The sequence below is a fragment of the Euleptes europaea genome, chromosome 21 (genome assembly GCF_029931775.1).
Source record: "Euleptes europaea isolate rEulEur1 chromosome 21, rEulEur1.hap1, whole genome shotgun sequence".
In the NCBI taxonomy this organism is placed as follows: domain Eukaryota; kingdom Metazoa; phylum Chordata; class Lepidosauria; order Squamata; family Sphaerodactylidae; genus Euleptes; species Euleptes europaea.
This window is the reverse complement of record NC_079332.1, coordinates 9,489,106-9,501,808: the sequence shown is the minus strand read 5'-3', so window position 1 is coordinate 9,501,808 and position 12,703 is coordinate 9,489,106. Positions and strand designations below refer to the sequence as shown.

Here is a 12,703-nt window from a genome sequence, read left to right as displayed (position 1 = left end):
GTGTTATCCTTGGTAGTTTGAAAAATAGGTTTTGGAAATGTGCTTTGCTTATGACCCTTTAGGCAATACAAGGGTGTGGTGAAGAGACCTGGGTGCTTGCTACTGCCTTAAAGGTGATAGCCCTGCTGATTTCAGACTAGCATGCTACATTATTCTGCCAAATGCTGCCGTTCGCTAAACGTTTGGGAAGCAAATATCTGTGAGATGGCAGTTAGCAACTTGACCAACTCTTGCATACAAGCAAAAATGCCGTAGTTGTCAGATGAGAAAAGCTTGAGCTGAATCTTCGTAGAACCAACATGAATGTAACTTTGTATCAGCACTCAAAACTGCTAAACGGCCCCGCCAGTGTCCTGTAGTGGAACCTTACATGCATTTAAACAGAATTCTGATCCCAGTGAAGGTGGAAAAATCTTAATAGATTTATTAGGGAGTTGCGAGTGGGGAAAGTGTAAGGAAAGAATCTATAAATGCATTGTAGTTTGATTACCTGAACATGCGGGATTCCAATTTTGGCTGTCCAGTTTTTTTTTAAATCAACAAGATAACCTCTTAGACTGCTTGATGTCTGATCAAGTAGCAGCTACACCCCAGAGATTGCTGGTCCAGGGTGTCCCTGATGGATTTTTCTACAGTACAGGGAGTAGGCGGGAGGCACATTTGGGCGTTCTCAATCATTTTCCCTTTTGGGGGCGATGTGTTCAGAATGCTGCTTTGGTCATCAATGCACTGAGTACATTCACCTCCATGATGTAGACATCTTTGCTTTCTGTGTCCTCAGTTTTAGCTGTAGATGTACCCCAAGAAGGGAGGAGTTAGTTAGGGAGGAGAGCATTTATAGTTGCTAAGGGAATTGCTCTTCTTTCACTGTCGCCAGTAAGGGCTACCACAGCTAGGAGCACTAGCAAAAGGTTGTAGGGGGGAAAAAAGAACGATAAAGCTTGGAGAGAGGTCAACCAGTTTGGAACACTGGTGACACTTGAATTATTTATTGGAAGGAAGTGCTTCCTGGAGAAACCGTGGCATCTCTCCCTGTGTTTCTTCCCTTGTCCGTGTGCTCTTATTTTGTATATTTGTTGTTTTAAAGAGGCTGTCTAAACCAATATTATTAACTTGGGCACGTAGCAATGACAAATATGTGTAATTGGGGGAAGAATGAAAATAAAAAGGATGTATTTACCGGGAGAGCTGGTAGGGTGGGAGAGGACCGAGAAACTGGGTTGGGGTGGAGAGAAGTTTGTGTTACTTGTTGTTGTGTGTCAGTGTTGCTGCTTTTTCCTTTGATTGTATTGATATGTAATGTGGATGGTAAATGTTTATCTAGGAAGCTAAAATTGAATAAAACTCTTAATATTAAAAAAGATGCTTCGAGCACTATTTTATCAAATGTTCATGTTGTCAGTCTAGTTGGGGGGATGGGACGCTTGGTAAAACAGATGCTTGCCAGTTGTTCTCTGAATGGGAAGTATAGTTTGTACATTACAGTTGCCTATTAGAAGAAGCCTCCCTTCAACTGCTTCAGCCTTCCTACTGGTGTGTGTGTAGGAGTTCTACAGGCTTTTGCACTTTACTGTTCTTGGAAACACTTTAAAGCAAACCTTGTCAAACTAGCCCCCCCAGACAAGGTTTGTCGGACATTCATGTTCATGGGACTTGGCAGGTGTGCACAACAACAGAACTGGAAATGAACTAGGAGCTCCCCTCCCCAAAGCAAAAGAAAAATAGCCTGCTCAACCCCCTGAAAGCTTGCAGAGCTGTCTGTTATAAGTTTTATTTTCAAAAGAATAAAGCAATGAACATTAAAAGGGATATGGGGGGAATGGGGGGTTACAACGATGTTTCAAAAACCTATATCTACTGTCAAATTATACACACACACACAGGGTGTGAATATACCTTATGTCCCAATTTATTCTCTAACATTCTAAAATATATTCTCTGCTTCTGGGTTTCTGTTTAGCTAAACAAATATACCTTTGAAACACATTTTTAACATCCATTTTAAACTCATAGCAAAGCTGGTGGGGAGAAGTAAGCAGTGGGAAGCTTTCAGGCAAAGGGAAAGTGGAATTAGTAGAGGACGGGGAACTGATGTCCCCCACACATCGTTGCGGGTCCCTGCTTCTATATGCATAATGTGTGTGTGTGTGAAGTGCCCTCAAGTCGCTTCCGACTCATGGCGACCCTATGAATGCAAGTCCTCCAAAATATCCTATTTTTGACAGCTTTGCTCAGATCTTGCAAATTGAGGCCCGTGGCTTCCTTTATTGAGTCGATCATATGCATAATATACAGTGTGTCAAAAAAAGTCTCCTTCCCGGAAGAGTTGCGTTGCTGCTGGAGACCAACCCCCCCACCAATGCCTTGTCTCCTCCGGAGAGCTGCTTTTCAAGCCATAAACAGAAAAATAAGCCTGGAGCCAACCCACTGTCCATACTATCTCTATGCGCTTCCGGTCTGTACAGGAACCGCTCTTGTACTCTCACGCCGGCTAAAGAGACAGAGCGGTGTCACCATAGAGTTGTCCGGCCCTCTCTATGGCGCGCGCCTCTCGTCCCCTTCCGATCCGAGCGCTCGGCGCTTCCCATAATCCCTCGCGCGCGGGCGCCCTCTTTCCTTTTTCCGCCATCTTGCTGTCCGGGTGAGTAGTGTGCCATGGCGGCTCCCCGCCAGGATCCGCCTCGCATCGGCTCCATCCCGCCTCTCAGGGCGGCGGTTCCGCGGGGGTCCGGGAGGGGAGGCTCCGCCCGACCGCCGAGGCCTATTTGGGGACGGCGGCGGCCGGCGGGGCCTCCGCGGCGGGGCGCCGAAGGAAGCCCGGGGGGTGCGGGGAAGGGGAATGCCGGAGCGGGCCGGGCCTAGCAGGGCGCCAAAGGGCTCAGTGCGCAGGGCCTAGGAGCCGCCCTCACGGCCCTTGCTCGAGGGGGAGGCTGCCGGCCCGTCCACGGCGTTCCTGGGCATGCGCAGAGTATTCTTTCATCCCCGGGAGGCTGAGATAAAGCGGCAACCCCTCTCTATTCCGTTCCCTGGCCGTGTTCGAGGCTGCCTCCCGAACCGGGTGGGCTGGGTAGTAAGGCTGCAAAGTAACTGCAACTGAGCATGCGCGGCGTGTCGCTTTGTGCTACCGGTGCCAACCTCCAGGTGGGACCTGGGGACCCCCCGGAAGAGTACGGAGATCAGTTCCCCTGGAGGAAATGGATGCTTTGGAGGGTTGGGCTCTGTGGCACTGCGCCCCTCTGAGGGCCCTGTCCCCCCAGGCTGCATCCCCAAATCCAGGTAGGGATGCCAGCCTCCAGGTGGGACCTGGAGATCCCCGGAATCACATCTCATCTCCATAGTACGGAGATCAGTGGAGGAAATGGATCCTTAGGAGGGTGGGCTCTATGGCATTGTCCCCCGCTGAGGTCCTCCCCGGGCTTCATCCCCCAGTCTCCAGGAGTTCCCCATCCTGGATCTGGCAACCCTACCTTGGGCAGATGATGAGAGGGAAGGCATCTTGGCCGTCTTCTGGTCACAGGGTGTGTGTGTGTGGGGGAAAGTAGTTGTGAGTTTCCTGCATTGTGCAGGGGGTTGGACTAGATGACCCTGGGGGGTCCCTTCCAACTCTCAGATTCTAGGTGGCATTTGTTTTTGAGTTCCCATTGAAAGGACCGGGGGCTGGATCGTGTCACAGTGGAGAGAAATCTAGGGCGGGGGGTGAAGCGCCTATCTGCTTTCCAACTCATGGGTTTGTGGGCGTGGTGGGAAGCCCCCTCAGGTCACAGCTGACCTGTGGCGACCCCATAGGGATTTCTGGGCAAGAGACATTGAGAGGTGGTTTTGCCGTTTGGCTGCTTTTGTGTCATGATCCTTGTATTCCTTGGAGGTCTCCCGTGCAAATATTAGCCAGGGCCGACCCTCCTTGGCTCGCGAGATCTGATGAGATCAGGTTAGCCTCAGCTGTCCAGATCAGGGGGGAGAATAATGGGTTCATTTGCTGTGGAGCCCTGCGGGAAAGCTAGTGTGGTGTAACTAAAAATGCAAAAATAAGCGTGTGGCTGTTAGCTGGCGCATATGCCTGGCTCTGCATGCTTGAGCAGATAATGTCAGTGTAGACCAGTGGTTCCCAAACTTTTTTGGGCCCCCGCCCCCTTGGTTGCACAAACTCAACCCCAGCGCCCCCTTCCCTACCCTACAAAAAGCATTATTCAAAATCGGGGTTGGCATGACTCACCAAAGAAGATGACAACAATAAAATTTCAAAACGGTAACAATTAATTGCACATCTGTTCAAAATCAAATTAAAACTTTTTTAATTTGAAATTTATTCAACAAAATTGACGAATTTGAGCCGGCGGTACCAGCTTTTCAAAGTCTTGGGGGGGGGGGGATTCCGATCGTTTCCACCAAATTTGCCAGCATGGTGCCACAGCTTGGTCTACTGTAAATGAGTGAACAACACAGTTGAAGGGGCCCACCTCTAGCGTCCCCCTGCCACCTCCTTCCCTTTTTGTGCCCCCCTAGGTAATTCCACCGCCCCCCAGGGGTTGGTACCGCCCACTTTAGGAACCACTGATGTAGACTAGTGGTTTGGGATGATGCCGTTCTTTCCTTTGAGTACTTGGTTGAGATTTCACCCCCACACCCTGTGTGAGGGCAGGATGTCCTCGTGAAACAAAGTCTTAAGTTTTGAAATAAAATAGCGGGTGACAGTGTCTCGAAATGGGGGGTCTTCGAGCCTTCCTGTTGAGCGGCTGTTGAACCTTTGGGGGAAGCGGGCCAGGAGTGGCAATCCCGTAACGCCAGCGACAGGTTGTTGTGCCGCAGCATCGACAAAACGTCGTGCGGAAGTCGTTTTAGGAACCAGGCCTGTGAACCTTGTCGCGGTGGCAGGCGGATTGGTTGCGGCCGGCCAGCAGGAGAAGCCTTTTGTACACCGAAGGAGGCGAGTCCCGTGTGTGATTCAAATGCACGTGTGACAGTCTGGTGTAGTGGTTAGAGTGGGGAAGGGGCCGTGGCTCAGCGTTAGAACATCTGCTTGGCATGCAGAAGGGTCCCAGGTTCAATCCCCGGCATCTCCAGTTAAAGGGACCAGGCAAGTAGGTGATGTGAAAGACCTCTGCCTGAGACTCTGGAGAGCCGCTGCCGGTCTGAGTCGACAATACTCACTTCAAGGCAAGGGTGTGGGGAAGAGATGTGGGTCAGGGAGAGAGGACAGGAGCAGCCACAGATGGGATCTTAAACCTGGGGTGCACGGCCTGGTTTCCAGACTTCTCAAAAGCATGACAGCGACTCTTTGAATAAGAGGTGTGAGTTGTTGCCAAAAAGCAGATTGGTGAAAGGTCTGGCCATGGTTTGAATGCCCTAAGTAGAGCATGGTTTGGTGCTGTGCGTTTGTTTTGATTATATGTAGCACACAAAATGTGATGTGCGGCCATGTAACTGTTGTGTCTGGGTAGCAGTAAATACTGGAAGTGTGGTGTTAGCGTGACTGGTCTGTTCAAACCAATTCAAAGCTTGGCGTGGAAGTTATTTGTATTGGAAGGACGCTTGGTGAAATATAAAGACAAGATTGCATGTACTGTTCCTCTTTTTTGCTGTCAGATCACAGGTGACTTATAGGGACCCTATAGGGGTTTCAACGCCAGAGATGTTCAGAGGTGGTTTGCCATTGCACGCCTCTGCGTCACACCCCTGGTGTTCCTTGGAGGTCTCCGATCCAAATACCAGCCAGGGTCTGGGCTGAAAGCGTGTGAATGGCTCAAGGTCACCCAGCAGGCTTCCGTGTTTGCGAGTGGGGATTCGAACCTGGGTTTGCCAGGTCCTAGTCCGACACCGTAAACACCATACCACGCTGGCTCTGACGTTGCTTATAGCAAAGGGGTGAGAAAGGCACTATTTTGTTCCATCCAAAGAACTGGGTGATATTCCGTGGACTATTGTAGCAGAATTTATCTCCTTCATGGCAGTCTCTGGAGCACCTCAGTTGCACTATCGAACTGCGTAGAATCACTTGCATTAAAATATGTGATTTTGGGAAGGGGCTGAAAATGCATGGTGGGAAAGTCATGCCCTGGGGACATTGTAGAACACATGAAGCTGTCTTATACTGAATCAGTCCAATGATCCATCAAAGTCAGGACTGTCTCCTCTGATGGGCAGTAGCTTTCCAGGGTCTCAGGCAGAGGTCTTTCACATCACCTATCACTTGATTATCACTTGATAAAAGGAAGTATTTTTTCACACAACGCATAAATTGTGGAACTCCCTGCCCCAAGATGTGGTGATGGCTGCCAACTTGGAAGGCTTTCAGAGGGGAGTGGATATGTTCATGGAGGAGGATTCATGGCTACTAGTTAAAATGGCTACTAGTCATGATGCATACCTATTCTCTCCAGGATCAGAGGAGCATGCCAAATATATTAGGTGCTGTGAAACACAGGCAGGATAATGCTGCTGCAGTCGTCTTGCTTGTAGGCTTCCTAGAGGCACCTGGTTGGCCACTGTGGGAACAGACTGCTGGACTTGTTGGGCCTTGGTCTGATCCAACAGGGCTTTTCTTATGTTCTTATGATTCTTTCATCTGGAGATGGTGTGGATTGAACTTAGAACCTTCTGGATGCCAAACAGATGCTCTTCCGCCGAGCCATGTCCCCGCCCTAATTTTAAAACATTTTCCCTAGGCAAATATTGGCAGTTCTAGGGAGTGCAGGTCCTGGCCTTGAACCGTGTTCATTTTATCTTTGCAGGCACCATGGTGCGCATGAATGTTCTGGCAGATGCTCTAAAAAGCATCAACAATGCAGAGAAACGTGGGAAACGTCAAGTTCTCATCAGGCCGTGCTCCAAAGTAATTGTGCGATTCTTAACTGTGATGATGAAACATGGTAAGTCTGGAGAAACGTGTGTGCCGTCTGCAGATGATAGACCAGAAAGTGTTTTTGGCTGGGTTGGCATAATTATTGTCTTGGCTGGTGGAGCATGGGAGGCTTATAATTTTAATAAATAGACATGTAAGTAAGGCCACGTAAAATGACACAAACTGGTGTGCAAGCTTGTACATTCTCCAGGAGTTGTTGAGAGGCTGGAAGTTAAAGGGGGAAGGGACCCCCTAGTTTTATAACTCCTATGCATCGAGTACATCCTTCTCTGGGCATTTTTGTCATCATATGAGAGTGCGAAGGCCTGAAAGGGCATGCTCACTAATTCAATACACTTAAGCATGTTTAGAACGCATAACTCTTGTGTTCTCATCAAGGCCACAGGATCCAGGGACATTGGTTCTTGACGGGTATCTCCTGTGAAGGATGACGGGATCCTGTGTAAAGGAACAGGAAACCCACTTTGCCTGACACTCCTGAAGCTGAAAGTGTACCTTGTAGTACGGGGTCCCCAATATAGAGCCCCTGGGCACCATGGCATCAGCCAGCGGTGCCCACCAAGTGTTGAAGGCCAAGGTGTGAAGGATACTGAGTGTTGCGCATTGTTTTCCAGGTTACATCGGTGAATTTGAGATCATCGATGATCACAGAGCCGGGAAAATTGTTGTGAACCTCACAGGCAGACTCAACAAGGTAAGCTGCAGAATGGAGGAGGGAATGTTGGGTCGCGGGCTGATTGCATGTAGTTTTCCTCTTGCTTGGGTGAACACTGGGACACAGGAAGATGCCTTATACCAGATCAGACCCTTGGTCCATCGAAGTCAGTATTGTCTACTTAGACAGGCAGTGGCTCTCCAGGGTCTTGGGAAGAGGTCTTTCACATCAGCCAGAGTGGTGAGAGCCAGTGCGGTGTTGTGGTTAAGAGCGGTGGTTTGGAACAGTGGAGTTTGATTTGGAGAACCGGGTTTGATTCCCCACTCCTCCACTTTAGCGGCGGAAGCTAATCTGGTGAACTGGATTTGTCTCCCCTCTCCTTCACACGAAGCCAGCTGGGTGACCTTGGGCAAGTCACAGCTCTGTTAGAGCTTTCTCAGCCCCACCTACCTTACAGGGTGTCTGTTGTGAGGAGGGGAAGGGAAGGCGATTGTAAGCTGGTTTGAGCCTTCTTAAGTGGTAGAGAAAGTCAGCATATAAAAAACAACTCTTCTTCTTCATCACCTACTTGCCTAGTCCCTTTAACTGGAGATGCCGGGGATTGAACCTGGGACCTTCTGCGTGCCAAGCAAATGCTCTGCCACTGAGCTGCAGCCCCTCCCCAGTGAAATAGTCACGTCTTCATGGACTAACAATGGTTTGACAAATGGCCTGGCCTTCAGCAGATTGTTGACAGACCAGGTCACACCCACTTCCAAAAATTGGGTTTTCCTCTTTGCGTTCTTGTGTCTGTGTGTAAGCCTCAGTTACAGGGGAATGGTTGCAGTAGTTCTTTGATAGGACTGTTGTGAGAAGAGGCACACGGTAACCTTTGCCGGAAGCTAGCCAGTAGCATATACGCTTAGCCACAATACAAATTCACAGCTCATGACAGAAAGCACTGTGGCCTGAGACAATTGTGGGGTATTTCCCTCTTGGGGCTAAGGAACAGCCTTCATGGTACACTTAGAGACCTGTCCCCGGCCCCTCACTGCTAGATGCTCTGCTTGACCCCCCCGGATGTCCTTTGCGTAACTGTGCAGGGTTTCAATGTCAGGGCAAGAGGACTATAGATCGCTTGCAGAAATCAATTCTCACCAGCATAAACACTAGCAGGGTAACGCTAGGCAAGAATGCTCAACGGTCGCTAATGCTAAGAAGGTATTCCCTAAAGGCAGGCATCTCCTTTTTGAGCCTGCAGGCACATGAGAAATTTCGACACAGTGTGGTGGGCACAGCAACCAAATGGCTTCCACAGAACGGGTGGCGCAGGAGGAGGAGCCCAGACACAAGATGCTTGGCACAGCTTAACTTCAATCACACAGTGCAGATCCTAGTGCCAGTGCGGTGTAGTGGTTCAGAGTGGTGGTTTGAAGCGGCGGACTCTGGAGAACCGGGTTCGATGCCCCGCTCCTCCACATGAGCGGCGGAGGCTAATCTGGGGAACTGGGTTGGTTTCCCTGCTCCTACACACAAAGCCAGCTGGGTGACCTTGGGCTAGTCACTATCTGTCAGCCCCACTCACCTCACAGGGTGTCTGTTGTGGGGAGGGGAAGGGAAAGGTGATGGTAAGCCGGTTTGAGTCTCCCTTAAGTGGTAGAGAAAGTCGGCATATAAAAAACCAACTCTTCTGCTTTGGTGACAGCTGTTGGCGAAGCAAAATTTTTAAAAATCTGCACAGGCCAATCAAATCTCCAGTAGTCAAATCAGTATCCTTGCTGGGGGAAAGCATCATCTGGCCCCATTGATGTGCTAAAAACATTTGGTGGGTGGCCAAAAAGGTGTTGGGGACCCCTGCCGAAGAGAGCAGGAGCTAACACGAGCAGGCTAGGCCGACACTGGTGGAAGGGCTGTTCGGTAACTGGGCAGGCAGGAGTAATGCCACTAAGGAGTGGGCAGTAGTAGCGAAAGCAGGGCGCCGCTGGGACGGATGGCCTTCCTCACGGCTAATGTTCCATCATTCTCCCTGATTCTGGAGGACACAGAGAGAAACCATCGTCGTGGCTTTCTGGCTCAGTATGAAGGTGATGAACCTTCTGATGTAATTAGTTTCTGGGGTTAATTTTGCTTACCAGAAGTTATAGAATCATGGAATCGTACAGTTGGAAGGGACCACCAGGGTCATCTAGTCCAACCCCCTGCACAATGCAGGAGATTCACAACTATCTTCACCCCACACACACACACACGTGACCCCTACTCCATGCCCAGAAGATGGCCAAGGTGCCCTCCCGCTCATCATCTGCCTAAGGTCACAGAATTAGCATTGCTGACAGATGGCCATCTAGCCTCTTCTTAAAAACCTCCAGGGAAGGAGAGCTCACCACCTCCCAAGGAAGCCTTTTCCACTGAGGAACCGCTCTGTCTGTCAGAAAGTTCTTCCTAATGTCTCGATGGAAGCGCTTTGCAATTAATTTCAACCCGTTGGTTCCGGCCCGAGCTTCTGGGGCAACAGAAAACTGATTGCTGCTGCGTCACAGTATTTTAATCACTGACGCCTGAGAATGAGTTTACCCGCCCCCTTCCTTGCGTTTTGTGAGTGAAACAGCTGTCCTAAGGAAGAGGCGGTAAAGGTTGTTCCTGTCCCTCCTTTGACAGTGTGGTGTGATCAGTCCCAGATTTGATGTCCAGCTGAAGGATCTGGAAAAGTGGCAGAACAACCTGCTTCCTTCGCGCCAGTTTGGGTAAGTGTGAGGGGTGGCGAAGCTTTTGTAATGAGGATGGCTGCCCAAAACGGTGCTTGGCGGCTCTTTCCCCCCTTTGGTCAGCCTCGCGAGCAGTGGGACACTCCTTATTAAGATGCCCCGCAGTAAGGAGCCATTGTGATGTGGGAGTCATTCTTGGTATTGCAAGCACTTCCCTTTTAATAATCCCAGCCCAAGAGCCTTGGAATGGGTGGCGTTTGTATGACTTGCCCAAGGTCTGATCTGGAGAACCGGGTTGGATCCCCCACTCCTCCACGTGAGCGGCGGAGGCTAATCTGGTGAACTGGATTTGTTTCCCCGCTCCTACACACCAAGCCAGCTGGGTGACCCTTGGGCAAGTCACACTCTCTCAGCCCCATCTACCTCACAGGGTGTCTGTTGTGGGGAAACTGTTTAATCCAGTTTGATTCTCCCTTAAGTGGCAGAGAAAGTCGGCATATAAAAACCAACTCCTCTTCTTTTTCTTCTATATTTGTAGCAGCAAAATAAAACAATAGAATTTTTTTTTCTTTGTGATCGCGTCACAGCTCACTTGTGGCGACCTCGTAGGGTTTTCAAGGCAAGAAATGGCCGGTGGTGGTTTTCCATCCCCTGCCTCCATGTCGCACCCCTAGTATTCCTGGAAGGTATTCCCATCCACATACCTGCCAGGGTTCAGGCGGAGAGTGTGTGAACGGGCGAAGGTCACCCTAGAAGCGTCAATGGCGGAGTGGGGGTTTGAACCTTGTGTTTCCCAGATCCTAGCCCAATACCATAATCACTACCCCACACTGACTCTCACTTTTGTGAGTCAGAGTTCACTTCACCAGGTGCATTGGAGTGTGTATCCATGGATATTTATATTCACAGTAGAAAACTGGTGAGGACAGAGATGGGCTGTTAGATGGGATTCAGTCTTGTTTGAAATCAGCCTCTCTTTGTCATGGTTAACAACGATCTAGAGTCAACAGCCCATTTGGCGGAGCTGAGATCGGCCCTCTGCTCTTGTAGGGTATACTGTAAATCTAGTGCTGGATAAAACCAGATGAGGAGATACAAGAGAACAGAGGTATAGCTGACGTGATAACCAAGCATAAGGGGTGGGGCATACCACTTGGCTACCTCAAATATCTGGATGCCGTCCATGTGTTACACTCTTCAGATAATGTGTGCATTGAAAATAGCCATTAAAAATAATCGTAAACATTTTTTTGGGGGGGGGGGTATTGTCCTGTATATGTTGCTGGTTCAAGAAAGGGGGCTAATTTCCTCACTCACAATCTACGTGGGAGAGAACTCTTGTCCTTGTGCCTTATAAGTAGTTTCCTCGCTGTCGTCTCCAGGTACATTGTGCTGACCACTTCTGCTGGGATCATGGACCACGAGGAAGCGAGGCGAAAACATACAGGAGGGAAAATCCTGGGCTTCTTTTTCTAAACTTGTAAAAAATAAAAATAAAAAAGGCAGAAGAACGAACGGTAGTAATGGTTTGTTGGCGGGGAGTTTATTGAAGGAGTCGACCTGTCTTCTGTCACTGTTGAAGCAAAGGCTTTGGTGGTACCGTGGCGAAGTACAGAACAGGAGTTCTTGTATTGCTGCTTCTGAAATGGCACCCGAGCATCCTTGGTTCTGCAGCTGCATCCACCTGCTCCCCTCTGTGGGTCCCTGTGTTAATGTGCCTCTTTTTTAAAAAAACTTTATTTTAAGTTTATTTTATAACAGCAAAATAAAAATACAACAGTAGGTTAAACATCGTACAGTCGAAATATCTTTCAATACTCGGTTCCAATATATGTTCCAATATTATACATTAGTACTTTTTACAGAAATTGTACCATTTGTTGTATTCAGTTGTTTGTGTGTGTGTTAAGTGCTGCCAAGTCGCTTCCAATTCATGGTGAACCTATGAATCAAAGTCCTCAAAATGTCCTGTCTTTGACAGCCTTGCTCAGATCTTGCAAACTGAGGGCTGTGTCTTCCTTTATTGAGTCCATCCATCTCTTGTTGGGTCTTCCTCTTTTCCTGCTGCCTCAACTTTTCCTAGCAGGACGGTCTTTTCCAGTGACTCTTGTCTTCTCATAATGTGACCAAAATACGATAGCCTCAGTTTAGTCATTTTAACTTCTAGGTTACCAATGCTGATTTCTCCACACCCATCTCTCCCCTGGACATCACAGACTCTTCTGCATATCACACCTAATCCCATCAAGCCTGCTATTCACATTTACATACTGTTCCTCTAATTAAAGACCGATGGATTCACATTCTAGCTGTATCTGAAGAAGTGAGCTGTGGCTCACGAAAGCTCATACCCTACCAGAAAATATTTTTGTTAGTCTTTAAGGTGCTACTGGACTCTGGCCCTTTTTGACTACTGCAAACAGACTAACACGACTACCTACTGTGAATTAACTTCTAGGGTCAGTTCAGGCCTGATTTGATCTATAACCCACTGATTTGTTTTTG

General features: G+C 48.9%; 1 protein-coding gene across 1 annotated transcript; it reads left to right on the top strand.

The window, feature by feature from the left end:
* Positions 1-2,577: 2,577 nt before the first annotated feature.
* Positions 2,578-11,718, top strand: RPS15A (ribosomal protein S15a). The gene is made up of 5 exons (XM_056866442.1): positions 2,578-2,641; positions 6,729-6,866; positions 7,474-7,553; positions 10,152-10,237; positions 11,581-11,718. Exons 2-5 carry the CDS (start codon positions 6,734-6,736, stop codon positions 11,672-11,674), a joined length of 393 nt encoding a protein of 130 aa, XP_056722420.1. The 5' UTR covers positions 2,578-2,641; positions 6,729-6,733; the 3' UTR covers positions 11,675-11,718.
* The last annotated feature ends 985 nt before the right edge of the window (positions 11,719-12,703 follow it).